Source organism: Panthera pardus, unplaced genomic scaffold (genome assembly GCF_024362965.1).
Source record: "Panthera pardus isolate Hobbes unplaced genomic scaffold, ASM2436296v1 HiC_scaffold_13, whole genome shotgun sequence".
Classification (NCBI taxonomy): domain Eukaryota; kingdom Metazoa; phylum Chordata; class Mammalia; order Carnivora; family Felidae; genus Panthera; species Panthera pardus.
Window position 1 is genome coordinate 143,101,402 of NW_026526688.1, and position 17,106 is coordinate 143,118,507.

General features: G+C 40.1%; 1 protein-coding gene and 1 non-coding gene across 16 annotated transcripts in view; both read left to right on the forward strand.

Moving 5' to 3' along the window:
* CCDC158 (coiled-coil domain containing 158) overlaps window positions 1–17,106 on the forward strand; it is a 101,956-nt gene that overhangs the window by 43,163 nt on the left and 41,687 nt on the right. For 14 of the 15 annotated variants that reach the window (XM_019467001.2, XM_019467067.2, XM_019467065.2 and 11 more), the window contains 6 exons: window positions 2,012–2,201; window positions 4,203–4,355; window positions 6,847–6,959; window positions 8,773–8,931; window positions 10,071–10,163; window positions 10,952–11,077. In XM_019467001.2, the coding sequence (XP_019322546.2) occupies window positions 2,012–2,201; window positions 4,203–4,355; window positions 6,847–6,959; window positions 8,773–8,931; window positions 10,071–10,163; window positions 10,952–11,077 (834 nt within the window). The remainder of the gene's footprint in view (window positions 1–2,011; window positions 2,202–4,202; window positions 4,356–6,846; window positions 6,960–8,772; window positions 8,932–10,070; window positions 10,164–10,951; window positions 11,078–17,106) is intronic. The other variant, XM_019467061.2, reaches the window with a different exon arrangement.
* Window positions 4,989–5,095, forward strand: LOC128776812 (U6 spliceosomal RNA). The gene has a single exon (XR_008421973.1). It is a non-coding gene; the product is annotated as a U6 spliceosomal RNA (small nuclear RNA).

Genomic DNA, 17,106 nt, shown 5'->3' on the forward strand with positions numbered 1-17,106 from the left:
CTCAAACCCACGAACCATGCGACCATGACCTGAGCTGAAGTTGGACCAACTGAGGCACCCAGGCACCCTTCAGCTCGGGTCTTGAGCTCATAGTCTTGAGACTATGTTAGGCTCTGCATTGGGTGTGAAGCCTACTTAAAACAAAAACAAAAACAAACAAACAAAAAGATTTCAGGCTTAAATACTTAAATATCATCTTTAGCTAAAACAAAGAAAGAGGTGAGAGAGGCAAGTTTTGGGAAGGTGATCAGGAGAACTATGGAGAACAGGGATGAGGTTTGTTTTGCAGATTTAAACTGTGCCTTCCCCATTGATAAGATTCTCTTATAATTTAGAGTCATCCTTTCTTTTGTGGTTCACAGAGGGAGACACCCTTACAAATGGAGACTTCCTTTGTAAATAGAAATATCCCTTAAAGGGCAATTTCTCTGTTTTCAGACCTTCTCCCATGTCTGCTGTTTCTCAAAATAATCAGCTTGAAATAATCTTTATGACAAAGAAACATGTTTGGGGTGGCAGATTCCAGTCTCCCCCCACCAGCCATTCTGATGGCTGTGCTGTTTCCTGAACACATTCCCCGAGCCTAGAGCTGTCCCCAAGCCTGTAACATGGGTTGCTCCTTCACCTCCCTCTTTGAGGTTTCTGCTCATCAGAGAGGGTCAGGGTCCCCAAGACTACCCCCAGGTTCAAACATTGGCTAGGAGGACTCCCGGGACTCAGCATAGAGTTGTGCCCATGGGTACAGTTTATTACAGTGAAAGAATAGAAGGTAAAATCAGCAAAGGGAAAAGGTACATGGGAGGAAAGTAGGCCCAGGCTTCCAAAACTCCTCTCTGGCAGAGTCCGTGCAGGATGTACTTGACTCCTCCAGCAATGAGCTGTGACAGCACACACGTCAAATACTGCTAAGGAAGCTCATTGCAGACTCAGTCCCCAGGGTTTTTATACTGGGGACTGGTCACACAGACACCCGTTGCCTGGCAAGTATTCCAGTCCTTCAGAAGGAAAGCAGGTATTCAGCATAAATAATTTTGTCTGCAGAAATGGTTTAGGCACAGTGAGCTACTCTTACAGTTTGAGTGGGGGACACTCTCCTAAATCCAAGTCCCCAGATACCAGCCAGGGGCCAGCCTTGTTGCAGGCTTTAATAAGAATAGCAGTTGGGCGCTTTTCTACCTGCCAACTTATCTCTTACGTGCAGAGCTCCTCCCCTGCATTCATTCTCTACCCCCTCACCTTCTTTTATTCTTTTTTTAAGTCACTTATTATTACACTATTAAATATTTGTTATCCTCTGCCTCCTCTGACTGGAATGTAAGCCCCGTGGGGACAAGGACATTGTTTGTTTTACTTCCTGTGTTTCAAGACTGGGACAGGGCAAGGCTAGTGAGGCTCCTAGGACACAGAACTCAGGGAGGCAAGTGAGGCCTCACCCCAGAACCTGCCCTGCTGCTCTGTCCCCAACATGTAAAATAGTTCCTGCCACAAAGTAGGTGCTCAGTACGTTTGTTTTTTGTTTTTTTTTTAATGGGAGAAAAAAAAAAAGGAACATCTGAGTGGCTCAAACACCTGACTCGATCTCGGCTTAGGTAACGATCTCACACAGTTCAGTTCATGAGATTGAGCCCCAAGCGGGACTCTGTGCTGACAGAGAGGAGCCTGCTTGGGATTCTCTCTCTACCTCTGTCTCTGCCCCCACCCCAAGTGCACGCGTGCACACTCTCTCTCGCTGTCTCAAAATAAATAAACTTAAAAAAAATAGGGATAAGAATAATGAAGGAGCTACAGCAAATGATACTGGAGATTGACACCTAAGGTTAAAAGGAAGGTAAAATATTCCTTTTGTTTTCCCATTTACTGTTGAGGTTTTATAATAAAATAGAAATTTAATATTGTAGGAAAGAGGGAAAAGATACGAAACATAGATAAGATACTAATACAATGTCAATTATAAGTACATCTACATAATTTTTTTTCTTACTCTGTCCTTTGTATTTGTCCCTATGTTTAGATTTTAAAAGATAAAAAAGATGCAAAGATACGGGAACTTGAGGCCCGAGTGAGTGACCTGGAGCTGGAAAAGGTGAAGCTGGTGAATGCAGGCTCTGAGCGGCTCCGTGCAGTGAAGGACATCAGGCAGGAGAGGGACCAGTTATTAAATGAGGTGAAGACCAGCAGGAACGAGTTGCACAGTCTTTCAGGTACGTTCCTTCGGTTCGAGGTCTACTGACCGCTCAGAGCGCTGCCCTTGAGGTCCAGCATGGACGCCAAGACTGCTGCAGGAGGGTGGCCGCGCCTCCCACGTCACCAACATGGTTAATTATGCTGCCCAGAAGTCTTGACGCCTCTCCTAGCAGAGCTCCTGTATCTTGCACTCATTAACTGTTAACATTAGTCACCTCTCAGAGTCCAGGAAATTCTTCACTGCGTTTTCAAGAAAAGGGGGAAGGAAGTGGAAACTTTGAGTCCTTTGAGTCAAATAGCTTGATCAGAAGTTTCATAATGAAGCAACATATGTAACAGACTTGGCATAGATTTCTGGAAAGGAGAAATCTAAGATCTTAAATTTAAAACCAAAACACTCCTAGTTCACAATTAGTGTGATACAGGTATCATTTACTTCACACACACACACACACACACACACACACACACACACACACATGCAGAGTCCATGATTCCTGAGCATGTACTAGGCCAGATACTGAGATAGGCCTTAGAAACACAACAGGGGGGACCCCAGCTAGTTGGGAGCCAGACCTCTATAGAACGGGTTAGTACAGCAGATGAGGATCAGTGTGCTGGGTACAGAAGGGAAGAGTATAGAAAGTCTCCTATAGGACTCAAACCTCCTCTGCTGAGTCTGAAGGAAGCACTGCGATTTGGCAGGTAAAAAAGAAGTAGAAGGGCAACCCAGGTGGAGAGAACATTATGGGCTAAAGCATGAGGCATGAAATAACAATATGACCTCAGAAGTAGTTGAGTATTTGAGGCACGAAGGCTAAGATATGAGGCAGAGTAGATAGGCAGAGCCAGACAGTGTGGAACCAGCAGAAGACATTAAGCAGGAGATTATTGCCATCTAACTTATATTTTGGAAGGACAGTGTCAGCAGGTAGAGAAAGGCCAGGGGCCAGCCAGCCCAAGAGGATCTTGCAATGGCCCCAGGAGCTATGAGAACTTGAACCAAGGCAGTGGCAGTGAGAATGAGAGGAAGGATTAGAGTATTTTGGCAGTTGAACAGCAGTACTTAGTGATTAGAGGGGTTATGTGTGGCCTTCAGGTTGTAGGTCTGTGTTACTGGGAGAACGATGGTACCAACAGTTGAGAGAGGGAAGCTGTTAGAGGGGCAGGCTTAAGGGCCAGAGGATGATACATAGCCAGCATGAGCTGGTTGGTGTGGGTGGTGCTAGGACATCCACGTAGAAATGTGTGGGGAGACAGATTTCAGCAAAGAGGTCTTGGCTCTGCCTGTTCCCTCTGTATATAAATCTAGCATATATAAATATATAAAAAGGTGTGTTTGTGTGTGTGTTCTTGTGTATAAATGATGAATGTGTGCCAGGTCTTTTAATAGTTACTAGAGATAAAAAGTCAGAGGGGTGCCTGGATGGCTCAGTCAGTTAAACATCCAACTCTTGATTTTGGCTCAGGCCGTGGTCTCACAGTTCTGAGACGGAGCTCGGCATCTGCACCAACAGTGTGGAGCCTGCTTGAGATTCTCTCTCTCCCTCTCTCTCTCTCTGCCCCTCCCCTGCTCGTGCTCCGATTTGCATACCCACATGCTCGCTTGCTCTCTCTCTCTCTCTCTCTCTCTCTCTCTCTCTCTCTCTGCATCTCTCAAAATAAACATTGAAAGAAAAAAGCTAGAACACAAAGCAACCTCAGGTTACTGATCACATCATGGAGATTCACCTGCCTACAAATGGTGGTGAGATCCTTTGTGGTGGGTACAACCATCCAAGAAAGTTTAAGATGCAATTGATGTGAGCCAATTACACTGGCTGGAAAAAGCCATGAATAGTAAGCGGGTAGAGAAGGAGGGAAATGTGTATGTACATCTAATTTCTATAACAAATGGTGATGGAGCTAGATGAAGTCTCTTCTGGCTCTAAAATTCTGTGATCATCAATCACAAATAAAACATACTTCATCCAGTGGGGTAGAAAAAAGTAACCTTCTGTAATTATCACACTGTACAGAGGACTATGAAGTCTTAAAAAGGAATTTTCGAAACAAAACTGAAGAGATGGAAGCTACTACAAATAAACTGAAAATGCAATTAAAATCTGCACAGTCTGAACTCGAACAAACAAGAAATACGTTAAAGTCGATGGAAGGATCCGATGGTCATGGTATGCTCTATTAGATTTTATTCTTCTGTTTTTAATTCCATTGGTCTAGATTTATTATAACACAAACCTGGATGCATTGCCTGGCACCTTTCCCGGGTCCCGGTGCACAGTGACAGGCACCAACGATGGGTGTTAGCAGTCGTTCTACTCGGGGGTTTTGGGGGAAAATGCTGTGTGCTTAATTTAAGCCCTGAAGTATCTGAATCTTTCTTTTCCTGTGGCTGTTTTAGTAATCTCTAATAGATCTCAATGTCTATAAATGCCAATTACTTTTAAGGAAGTGTTGATAAAAATACACGTCACCAATAATTTTCATTCAACCCCTTATTTTTCACATGTTCATTACCAACATAAACTATAAATTTGTGGTTAATTGTCAGTTCCTGATTCCTTTTCTGCGATATAAACGGGATGAACCCTGGGAATTGAACGGCTGGCATGAGTGGTCCCTTTCACCCCTTGGACCTGTTCCCTTTGTCCCTTGCTGCCTGTATTAATTCTGAGAGAGAAGGTTATCTCCTGTTTTATATCATTATTATTAGTGTTGGTATGGCTATATTAGCTGACTGTAAGAATAAGTAAGTCCTATATTTTTTATCTCTCAACATTTTTTAGTGTCAAAGATTTATTTTTGTGCCTGCTTCAGCAGCACATACATTAAAACTAGAATGATACAGAGAAGATGATCATAATCCCTGTCCAGAGACCGAATGCATGTTCTCGAAGTGTTCTGTATTTTGTGTAGTCCTTAAAGGTTCATCTCTTTCTTGCTTGGTGTTAACCAGCAAGCAAATGGTGGGGTTTGGAGAAGTCGCTCAGGAGGCCCATTTGGGGGTCCGTTCCCTTCCCCCACCACCAGAGAGAGCCCTCTCTTCAGTGCCCTGCTGGCATCTCCACAACAGCCCCAGTCATATTACAATGATTCAATTCACTCAGTAATCCTGTTTTTGCATTCAAATGTTAATTTTTATTGATTAAATTATCTTAAAAGAGATTTAAGAAAACAAGCTTGAAGGCCAACCTTGATCCACTTAATCAGACCAGAGTTCTTCAGAGTGCTTGAATTAGGTGAGTGGTGAGCAAATGATGTCAGACTGCTGCTCTGTTAATAGATCTATGTGCCATGCCTGATGAGCCCTGTTTCAACAGTTTCGCTATAGCAACTACTCCTTAGCAAGAAGTGAGACCTTTTATCCTCTCTGATGGTTTTTTTAAAGAATGGTACATTTTTTGGGTACCTGGGTGGCTCAGTCGTTTATGTGACCGACTCTTGATTTCAGCTCAGGTGATGATCTCCCTGTTTGTGGGTTCGAGCCCCAGGTCAGGCTCTGTGCTGACAGCCTGGAGCCTGCTTCAGATTCTCTCTTCCTCTCCCTTTCCCTCTCCCTCTCCCTCTCAGTCTCCCTCTCTCACTCTTTTTCTCCCTCCCCTTCTCCCCCTGCCTCAAAAATACGTAAATATTTTTAAAAATTAAAAAAAAAAGAAGAATGATACATTTTCTCTTTGCCTTTTAACCTCTAAGCTGTATCTGGACCTGACTCAACTCAAAGCCAGTGGCATTTTCAAATCTCTTTCCTGTAGGAAACAACACTGGGTCTCTGGTTTTGAATTTCCAAGCAAGGATGAGCTTCATATGTCTTTTCAATGGTCTCCCATATCTGAAGTATTCAGTGCCTACTACCTGCCCTGAACATTCTCACCCCATCACCAGTTTTACTAAAATAATTCCGTATGTGCTAATGCTGCCAATTTTACTATTGAAATAGTAGTGAGTTCCAAGCACATGCAATAGCCATGAGAATGAAAATTGAATGGTTTGTGGTATCATTGGAATCTTTAAAAAGATCACTTAATAATAGAAGTCTTACACAATCACTTATGATATTTTTATAGGATATCATATGAAAAAAATAAATAATAGATGTCTTTTGTGGGGTTTTTTTGTTTGTTTTTTTTAAGTAGACTCTACACCCAACGTGGAGTCCAGTGCAGGGCTTGAGCTCACGACCGTGAGATCAAGACCTGAGCTGAGATCAGAAGTCAGATGCTTAACCTACTGAGCCACCCAGGCACCCCATTTGTGGTATTTTAAATATGAATTTCTAGAAAATTCTACATTGTTCAGTATACAACTATTGTTATATATATATGTTCGATATGTGTAAGTATGAATTTGATCAGTATTATATAACCATTGGAGACACAGCAAATTATCATGGTCAGTGAAATTAATACCAGTAGCAAGGAAATCACAAAATAATCATTCTCAATTCAAAATCTCTCTGTAATTGCTGAAAATTGTTATATCCCAATATTGTGAAGTCTGAAGGTTTGTTTTGTTTTGTTTTTTCCCGTGATCAGTCTCTTGAAACTGTCCAAGTGCCTTGGAGAATCTTGTCACCTTCTCATAGTGTTTAACCATCAATTTATAGTAGCCTCCCCAAATTTAGACACTAAAAACTAAGGCCGTTTATTTTCTTTTTCCCCCCAGCTATGAAAGTGGCAATGGGGATGCAAAAGCAAATCACGGCTAAAAGAGGTCAGATAGATGCCCTTCAAAGCAAGATACAGTTTTTGGAAGAGGCAATGACAACTGCAAATAAGGTGAGTCCCTGTGCTCAGAATGAGGGAAGCCAGTGTGTTCACTCTTTAATATACTGCAGGCAGGATAAGACATAGCAGAGTTACCAAGTAAAATGGAGAAAAGAGTTTATTTCTGACTGAGAGAGTGAGGGGAAAGTTCCTGAAGGAACATTTGAGTAGGATCTTTTTTTTTTTAATTGTTTTTAATGTTTATGTATTTTTGAGAGATGAGACAGAACGCAAGCAAGGGAAGGGCAGAGAGAGAGGGAGACAGAATCAGAAGCAGGCTCCAGGCTCTGAGCTGTCAGCACAGAGTCCAACACAGGGCTCAAACTCGTGGACTGTGTGAGATCACACCTGAGCTGAAGTCAGACACTTAACTGACTGAGCCACTCAGGTGCCTCTGAGTAGGACCTTGAAGGAGCTAGTATTTTAAATGCAGAAAATGGACAAAAGGACATTCCTGGTAGAGACAGGGAACGACTATTAACAAAGCATGGGCAGTTCTGCTATAATGTGACACGTGTGTCTACAAAATTGTGCAGAAAAGGCCACGGGGGTTATGAGAACAATGGGATTAGGAGTACCTCACTAACAAATTTCATCAATAACACACGAAAAGTAGGGACCTAATGAAAAGTGGTGGTGCAGTTTTACATGTGTTAAATGGCTAAGAAATACATAAATACTACAATAAATATGGTCCTTTATCTTGAAAAAGACCTGAAGTCTGCTTGTAGAAGTGTGCATCAAAGGGCTGCAGCTTGTGAGTTACTATGAGGGGGTAGAAGGGAGGTTTTTTGTGACACCAGATGTGCACGGATGTGACTCAGAACACAAGATAAACTGAGGTAGTAGCAGATTGGTGTTTGAGGAGCATGCATGTGTGCTTTTTGTGTATTCCCACACAGCTCTGTTTAGCCGGGTGCAGTTTTGTGTTGACTTAGTATTTCTTATAAGTGCAACTGTGCATAGTAAGTGTGAAACTTATGTTGTGCTCAAATGTTCCCTGATAGTTCAATCACTTTGGAACAAATCAACATTTGTAAAAGCAGGGTTTGTGAGCACTGGCTGTAGTGGGGGTGAAGAGGTATGTAGCGTATGTAGAAAGTGAGCGTGGGTCAGGCATTTGCTCTTCCCAGACCCAAAATGAACCTTTTTATCTTTTTTATTATTTTTTTTTAATTAAAAATATTTTTAATGCATGTTTGGATTCAGTAAGTCCAGGAGTGGAGGAGCAAGGGATTCTGCATTTCTTTGTTTTTTTAAATTATTTATTTATTTTTTAATTTACATCCAAGTTAGTTAACATGTAATGCAACAATGATTTCAGGAGCAGATTCCTTAATGCCCCTTACCCATTTAGCCCATCCCCCCTCCCACCACCCCTCCAGCAACCCTCTGTTTGTTCACTATATTTAAATTTTTCTTATATTTTGTCCCCTTCCCTGCCAAAATGAGCTTTTTAAAAATGAGCTACCCTTGGGGCACCTGAGTGACTCAGTCAGTTAAGAGTCTGACTTCGGTTCAAGTCATGATCTCGCAGTTCACGAGTTCGAACCCCGCATCAGTCTCTGTGCTGACAGCTCAGAGCCTGGAGCCTACTTTGGATTCTGTGTCTCCCTCTCTCTCTGCCACTCCTCTGCTCTCTTATAAAAATAAGAGAGTACATGGTGACATGATTCTAATAGCTCCCAGCTCCAACTCAGAACAATTAAGTGACATATGAATTGAACTATAGTTCAGATCTTTATATTAGTTTTATATTTCCCTCACATCTGAGCATCTACATCAACATATTATTTCTGATAATTTTTTTCCTCTATAATTATAGGAAAAGCATTTTTTAAAAGAAGAGAAGAATAAATTAAGCCAGGAATTGAGTACTGTTGCAACAGAAAAAAACAAGATGGCTGGAGAACTGGAAGTCCTGAGATCGCAGGAGCGCCGTTTGAAAGAAAAAGTTGCTAATATGGAAGTTGCTCTTGATAAGGTAGTTACTAAGTGTGTAAAGTAATCATCAACTAAATAGCTATTAACTGAGGAGACATGTTCTGAATAAAAGCTCCATGCTGATAGGAACCAAATCTCTACTAGATCCCAGTCACCTAGCACAAGGAAAAACCATAGCCTATAGAGTAGAGAAGGCTCTTCTAAGCTTTAAAGCACAGTTATACTGTGTACTTTTTACAAAATTCTTTTTGAGGCTAACTCAGTCACAGGAGCAGTAAGATACAAGATGCAAGATACACCTGGGGTCCTCACTGGACTGAATAAATAAATATGTCTTCAATCTAACTTACTGCCACAAAATGACTTGAACACTAGGTAGAATACAGTCTGTTAATATCAGTAAAATGCTAACATAATGCTAATGTCTGGCATTCATTGGAGTCCAGAAAATGCTGGTAGAAAACACAACTCAGGGGACACCTAGGTGGCTCAGTTGGTTAAGCATCAGCTCGGGGCATGATCTCATGGTTTGTGAGTTCAAGTCTTGCAATGGGTGAGCTCAAGCCCCATTCGGGTGAGCACGAGCCCCACTTCAGGTAAAAAAAAAAAAAAAAAACATTAGCCCTGCTTCTCTCTCTCTCTCTCTCTCTCTCTCTCTCTCTCTCTGTCTCAAAAAAAAAAAAAAAAAAAAAACCACCAAGAATGAGAAGGGTTAGTGACATTGTGTTTGTTATTGCAATGTATCATAAAGGCATAAATCTTACTTGTGAGAACTCTGGAAGGCAAAAATATACCCAAACTAGTCCTGATTATTAAGAAATCCAGAGCCTTTATGGTTAGGTAAAATGACCTGTGAACCCACCTATTCCAGCTTTGATCTTAAAACATGGTATGTTGATTTAATGAATTCCAGTTGTGGTCATTTTTTTACATTACTAAAGCGATTTGCTTATTCCATCCTTAGTTCATTCTTACTAAATGCTACATAGATACCAGGGATACAGAGGATAAAGGCATGGCCTCCAGTTCTAAGTTTAATGAACAAAACTGATAAGTAGATAAATGCAAGTTAGTGTGGGGGGGTTCCCTTGAAGAGATGGCAACTCTGTATTTATAGGTTAACAAAACAAAATTGTGTAGAGAATGGAAGACAAACCACATGTGGTTGTTTGATTGTAGGCATCTTTGCAGTTTGCAGAATGTCAAGATATCATACAGCGTCAGGAACAAGAATCTGTGCGCCTAAAACTTCAACACACTTTGGATGTAAAAGTAAGGCCTTTTTTCCATCAGAAATAGCTCAAGTGAAATTAATGCCATTCTTTGGTATACTTTTATATTTACTTCATGTACCTTGGACACAGTCAAGTGTACTTCAACATTATCTGATACTAGCAGTTCTAAAATCTGCATAAACATCATTACATCTATACCTGTCCTCTTCCTATAGTAACAAATTGAAACACTGTACTCTCTGCTAAGTTTATAAGAGAGGCAAACACCTTCTTCAGGTATGCCATGGGGATACCTGAAGGAAGAATTTTCCACACAGAAGGGGGTCAAGCAAGTGCAGAGGTCCAAAGTGTGAGTGTGCTCAGCCTGTTTGGAGAATAGCAAAAATGATTTAATCTGCATCACCAAAACATGTGTCCTTTAAAAACAGTGCATTTTCCACTGAAATTTATGTCTGCTTTCCAAGTTGCAGACATACGTTAAAGTGTCCATAATGGATACTTTTGTGGGCTGGAGCACGCGATAGTTGTAGAGGACCTTTCTCAGTAGTATGCCCCAACTAGCGTAGAGTCTTTGGCAAAAGTTAGAAACCAGCTAAGTAGCGTACCATCCGAGGTGTTTTCACATCTCAAATGCCTCTTTCAAAATCAGCAGTGTGAAGGCATCTTCTTAGCATATGCTTAGTCCTCAAAGAGTGACTCAGAATCATCTTGCTTTATAGATGTTCAACATGTAAAATTGAAATTATGTTTGTGAAATACGTTTTGATTTCACAATTGTAGGTGTAGGTGGACAATTATTTTGCTCACATCTATATTGTTTTCTAGGAACTTCAGGGCCCTGGATACACCTCAAATACTTCTGTGAAGCCACGCCTTCTACAGCCATCCTCAGCCAACCGTTCCCATTCTAATGTACCGTCATCCCAGTCCACAGCCAGCTTCCTGTCTCATGTAAGCACCTAGTCTCATAATCCATGATGCAATTGACCTAATATGTAAGTAATTTTAAATGGAGAAAATTTCATTTAAAAATATATCTATAGTTATGACATTTTCAATTACTGGATTTTAGATTTATACATACCAGATGAATGAAAACATTTACTTCACTATTTGGTGTTTCCCCTGGGGAAAACATGAATTATTCAGTAGGATTAATGTTAACAATAATTGAGTCTTTTTAAGTTTTCATTTTAATTCCAGTTAGTTAACTAATATACAGGGTTATATTAGTTTCAGGTGTACACTATAGTGATTCAACAATTCCATACATCACTCAGTGCTCATCATGACAAGTGCACTCCTTACGCCCCCTCACCTATAAAACCCATCCCTCACCCCCTTCCCTCTGGTAATCATCAGTTTGTTCTCCATTGTTAACAGTCTGTTTCCTGATTTGCTTCTTTCTTTCTTTTTTTTTCCTTTCATTTGTTTATCTTGTTTCTTAAATGCCACATATGAGTGAAATCATATGATATCTGTCTTTCTCTGATGGGCTTATTTCACTTAGCATTATACTTTTTAGCTCTATCTATATCATTGCAAATGGCAAGATTTCATTCTTTTTTATGGATGAAGTAATATTCCATTGTATAATATACCACATCTTTTTTTTTTTATCAGTTCATCATTTGATGGACATTTGGGCTGCTTCTGTATCTTGGCTATTGTAAATAATGCTGTTCTAAACATAGGGGTTTCTGTCTCCCCTTGTATTAGTGTTTTTGTATTCTTTGGGTAAATACTGAGTAGTACGATTACTGGATTATACAGTAGTTCTGTTTTTAACTTTTTGAGGAACCTCCGTACTGTTTTCCAGAGTGGCTGCACCAGTTTGCATTCCCACCAAACAGACTGGTCATCTGTATGTCTTTGGAGAAATGTCTGTTAATGTCTTCTGCCCATTTTTTCATTAGATTATTCATTTGGGAGGTGTTGAGTTTGATAAATTCTTTATAGATTTTGAATACTAACCCTCTATCAGATATGTCATTTGCAAATATCTTCTCCCATTCTGCAGGTTGCCTTTTAGTTTTGTTGATTGTTTCCTTCACTGTACAGAAGTTTTTATTTCAATGAAGTCTCAATAGTTTATTTTTGCTTTTGTTTTCTTTGCCTCACGAGACATATCTAGAAAAAAGTTGCTTCAGCCGATGACAAAGCAGTTATTGCCTATGTTCTCTTCGAGGATTTTTATGGTTTCAGGACTTACGGTTTTAGGTCTTTAATTCATTTTGAGTTTATTTTTGTGTATGGTGTAAGAAAGTAAAAAAAAACTTTGTATGTTGCTTTCCAGTTTTCTCAATATCATTGTTTGAACGGACTGTCTTTTTCCAATTGTATATTCTTTCCTACTTTGTCAAAGATTTAATTGACCATATGGTTGAGGGTTTATTTCTGGGTTTTCTGTTCTCTTCCATTGCTCTCTGTGCTATTTTTTGTGCCAGTTTCCTACTGTTTTGATTGCAACAGCTTTGTAATATAACTTAAACTCCAGAATTATGATGCTTCCAGCTTTGCTTTGCTTTTTCGAGATTGCTTTGGCTATTCAGGGTCTTTTGTGGTTCCATACGAAGTTTAGAATTGTTCTAGTTCTGTGAAAAATGCTATTGGTATTTTGATAGGAATTGCATTAAATGTGTATATTGCTTTGAGTAGTACAGAAATTTTAACAATATTTGTTCCTCCAATCAATGAGCATGGGATGTTTTCCCTTTTCTTTGTGTTGTTGTAAATTTCTGTCATCAGGTTGGTTTGTTTTGTTTTGTTTTTTTATAGTTTTCAGAGTACAGATCTATCACCTCTTTGGTTAGGTTTATTCCTAGGCATCTTATTATTTTTGAGATTGTTTTCTTAATTTCTCTTTCTGCTGCTTCATTATTGGTGTTTATAAATGCTGTATTGGTTTTGTATCCTGTGAGTTTACTGAAAGTTCTCACAGTCTTTTGGTGGAGTCTTTGGGGTTTTCTATATATAGTATCATGTCATCTGCAAATAGTGAAAGTTGTACTTAGGAGTGCCCGGGTGGCTCAGTCAACTGAGCATCTGACTCTTGATTTTGGCTCAGGTCATAATCTCATGATATGTGAGTTTGAACCACACGTTGGGCTCTGTGCTGGCAGCGTGCAGCCTTCTTGGGATTTTCTCTCTCCCTCTCTCTCTCTGCCCCTCCTCTGCTTATGTGTTCTCTCTCGCTCTCTCGCTCTCTCTCTAAAAAATAAATAATATAAACTTTAAAAAAAAAAGGAAATTTTACTTCTTTCTTACCAGTTTGGATGCCTTTTATTTCTTTTTGTTGTCTAATTGCTGCAGCTAGGATTTCCAGTACAGTATTGAATAAAAGTGGTAAGAGTGGACATTCCTGTCTTGTTCCTGACCTTAGATGAAAAGCTCTCAGTTTTTCCCATTGAGGATGATGGTAGCTGGGGGTCTTTCATATATGACCTTTATTATGGTGAGGTATGTTCCCTCTAAACCTACTTTTTGAAGGTTTTTATCTTGGATGGATGTTGTATTTTGTCAAATGCTTTTTCTACATTTTTCAAAATGATCATATGGAGAATATGTTTTCTCTTATTGATATGATATATCACATTTATTGATTTGTGAATGTCAAACCATGCTTGCAACCCAAGAATAAATCCCACTTGATTTTGGTGAATAATTTTTTTTTAATGTTTTATTGGACTTGGTTTGGTAGTTGAGGATTTTTGCATCTATGTTTACCAGGAATATTAGCTTGTAGTTCTCTATTTTAGTGATGTCTTTATCTGGTTTTGGTATGAGAGAATTAATGGCCTCATAGAATGAGTTGGGGTTTTCCTTCCTTTTCTATTTTTTGGAATAGTTTGAGAATAGGTATTAACTCTTCCTTAAATGTTTGGTAAAATTCTCCTGTGAAGCCATCTGATCCTGGATGTTTGTTTGTTTGTCAGGAGTTTTTTGATTACTGATTCAGCTTCTTTGTTGTTAGTTTGTTCAAATTTTCTATTTCTTCCTGTTATAGTTTTGGTAGATTATATGCTTCTAGGAATTTATCTATTTCTTTAGGTTGTCAAACTTGTTGGCATATAGTTTTCATAATATTCTCTTATAATTGTATTTCTGTGGCGTTGACTGTTATTTCTCCCCTCTCATTTGTGATTTTATTTGAGGCCTTTCTCCTTTTTTCTTGATAAGTATGGCTAAAGATTTTTGGCGTTTTTTTTTTTTTTTTAAGTTTATTTATTTATTTGGCAGAGAGAGGGAGAATCCCAAGCAGGCTCCACACTGTCAGCACACAGCCCAGTGCTGGGCTTGATCCCACAAATCCTGAGATCACTTGAGCCAAAACCAAGAGTCGATCACTTAATTGAGCCACCCAGGTGCCCCTAAGTCTGGCTTGATCTGTTCTATTTTTTTTTTTTTAAATTTCTGTATCATTTATTTCTGTTCTAATCTTTATTATTTCCTTCCTTCCTTCTGCTGGCTTTAGGCTTTTTTTGTTCTTTTTCTAGCTCCTTGAGGTGTGTGGTTAGGTTGTTTATTTGAAATTTTTCTTGCTTCTTGAGGTAGACTTATATTGCTATAAACTTTGCCAGTTTAATTACAGTGTGTCTTGGTGTGGATCTGCTTTTGTTAATTTTGATGGGAGTTCCCTGTGCCTCCTGGATCTGGATATCTGTTTCCTTCCCCAGATTAGGTAAGTTTTCAGCTATTATTTCTTCAAATAAATTTTCTGCCCCCTTTCCTCTTTCTTCTTCTTGTAGGACTTCTATACTATCAATATTACTATGTATGATGGAGTCACTAGGACTTAGGGACTTAGGAGTTCCCTAAGTCTGTTCTTGTTCTGCATAATTCTTTTCTCTCTGTCTTCTAGGTCACTTATTCTTTTCTCTGCTTCTTCCATCCTACTGTTCATTCCATCAAGTATGTTTCTCATTTTGTTTATTACACCCTTTATCTCTAGTACACTATTCCTTATGTCTGCATTAAGGGTCTCACTCATGTCTTCCATTCTTTTCTCAAGTACAGTGAGTATTCTTATGATCATTGCTTTAAATACTGATAGAGTATATCAGTATATCAGTATAAGGTATGTTACTTATATCTGTTTCACTTAGATCTCTGGATATCACCTTGTCTTGTTCTTCCATTTGGAATAAATTTCTCTGTCTTCTCATTTTTGTCTAAGTCTCTGTGCCAGTTCTTGTGTGTTAGGAAAGTCAACTATATCTCTTGTTCTTGAGGGTAATGGCCTTAATAAGAGGTTCTCTAGTGCCCTGTCATGTGGTGTCCCCATTTCCCCAGGGCCTGGTGCTCGTGGGAGTGTCTCTAATGTGTGCTGTGTGTGCCCCAATGTTTAGTCCTGGCCACTTTATCCTTTGGGCCAGTTGTCTGCCCAGGCTCTCTTTGCCTGTTGTGGGCAGTGTTTGGTCCCTGGCCTGAATGTAGCATGTTTTAGCTAGGTGTGCTCTGGTCTGTTTGTGGAATGAGACCTGTCACCACCAGTGCTGGAACCAAGTCTTGGCAAATATCTCAAGTTGGAAGATGCGTGAGCAGGGATTTGGGTTGTTCTTCTAGGGGAGGGGGCCCACCACACTGGGACTGAGACAAGCGTGACAGGCAGGGGGGTGACACCAGAGTGTGGACGGGGGAGGCTTGATGTAAGCAAGTGAGATAGCAAGTGTCAGTGCTGCACTGGTTCCCACTGGTAGCCCTGTATGCTGAGGGATGGGGAAGGAAAATGGTGCCAGCCAGTTCCTTTGTTCCTGGAGGGGGTCTCTCTGTGAATGCTGTCTTTTCCTACTGTGTGCCCCTGGTGCTCTTCAGATCACTGTTTCCATGCTGGGTGTCCATGGGTTGTTTGCCTGCCGTCTCTCCAAGAGCAGTTCAGTGCCCTCTGGGCTCTATCTCAGCCAAGCCCACTGACCTTCAAACCTAATCATCAGGCTTTAAGCCCTGATGATTGCCAGAAGTCACAAAATTCAGCCCTTCTTGCTTTCCAAGCCAATTGCTATGGGGATTCATTTTCCCTGTGTGCTCCCCTTTGTGTTAGTCTGTCTCTTGCCCTTCTCCAAGAGAATGGCTCCCTCCCCACTGCAGCAGCCACAATCCATTTCTCTCCTAAACCACATCTCCACATTTCCTACCTTCTTCAGTGTGGTTTCTTCTCTACCTTTATCGTAGAGTTTGTTCTGCCTGTCTTCAAGTCAATTTCCAGGTTATTTAGGATGATTTGATAGTTACCTAGTTGTATTCATGGGATGAGGCAAGCATAGGGTCCTCCTGCTTTGCTGCCGTCTTCCAACCCACCAATAATAATTGTCAAAATAAATTATTTAGTAGTCTTATGTTCAGTGCTTTCCATCACAAGCATTTCCACATTACAAAGCAAGTGCTGAGATAGCTAAAATAAGCACCGCTTCAAATGCCAAAGGCAAATTAATGGTATATTGATATCCCACCAAGATGAAAATGATATGCTTATATAGTTTCTTCAGGAACTATATGTAAATGTACTTATAATCATAAAATTTTAGTAACTGTAAGATATTTTTATTCCCTTCATTTAAAATGTTCAAGACTTTAGGGGCTCCTGGGTGGCTCAGTTGGTTGGGTGTCTGACTTCATTCAGTTCAGGGCATGATCTCACAGTGAGAGTTTGAGCCTCGCGTCGGGCTCTGTGCTGACAGCTCAGAACCTGGAGCCTGCTTCAGATTCTGTGTCTCCCTCTCTCTCTGCCCCTCCCCTGCTCGTGCTCTGTCTCTGTCTCTCAAAAAATAAATAAAAACATTTTTTTTAATTAAAGAAAAATAAAATGTTCAAGACCTTAGAAAAGTTTTGGTTTTAACCTTTTTTTTTTCTTTAAAGCTAAGGAAAAAACTTGTACGGTGTAAAATTCAGACTTTGTTCTGAAAATACACATTTATGGAACCACTAATCCCCTGTAACCAGTATTCAGCTCCAACTCTAGAGAAGTGAAACTTATTCCATAA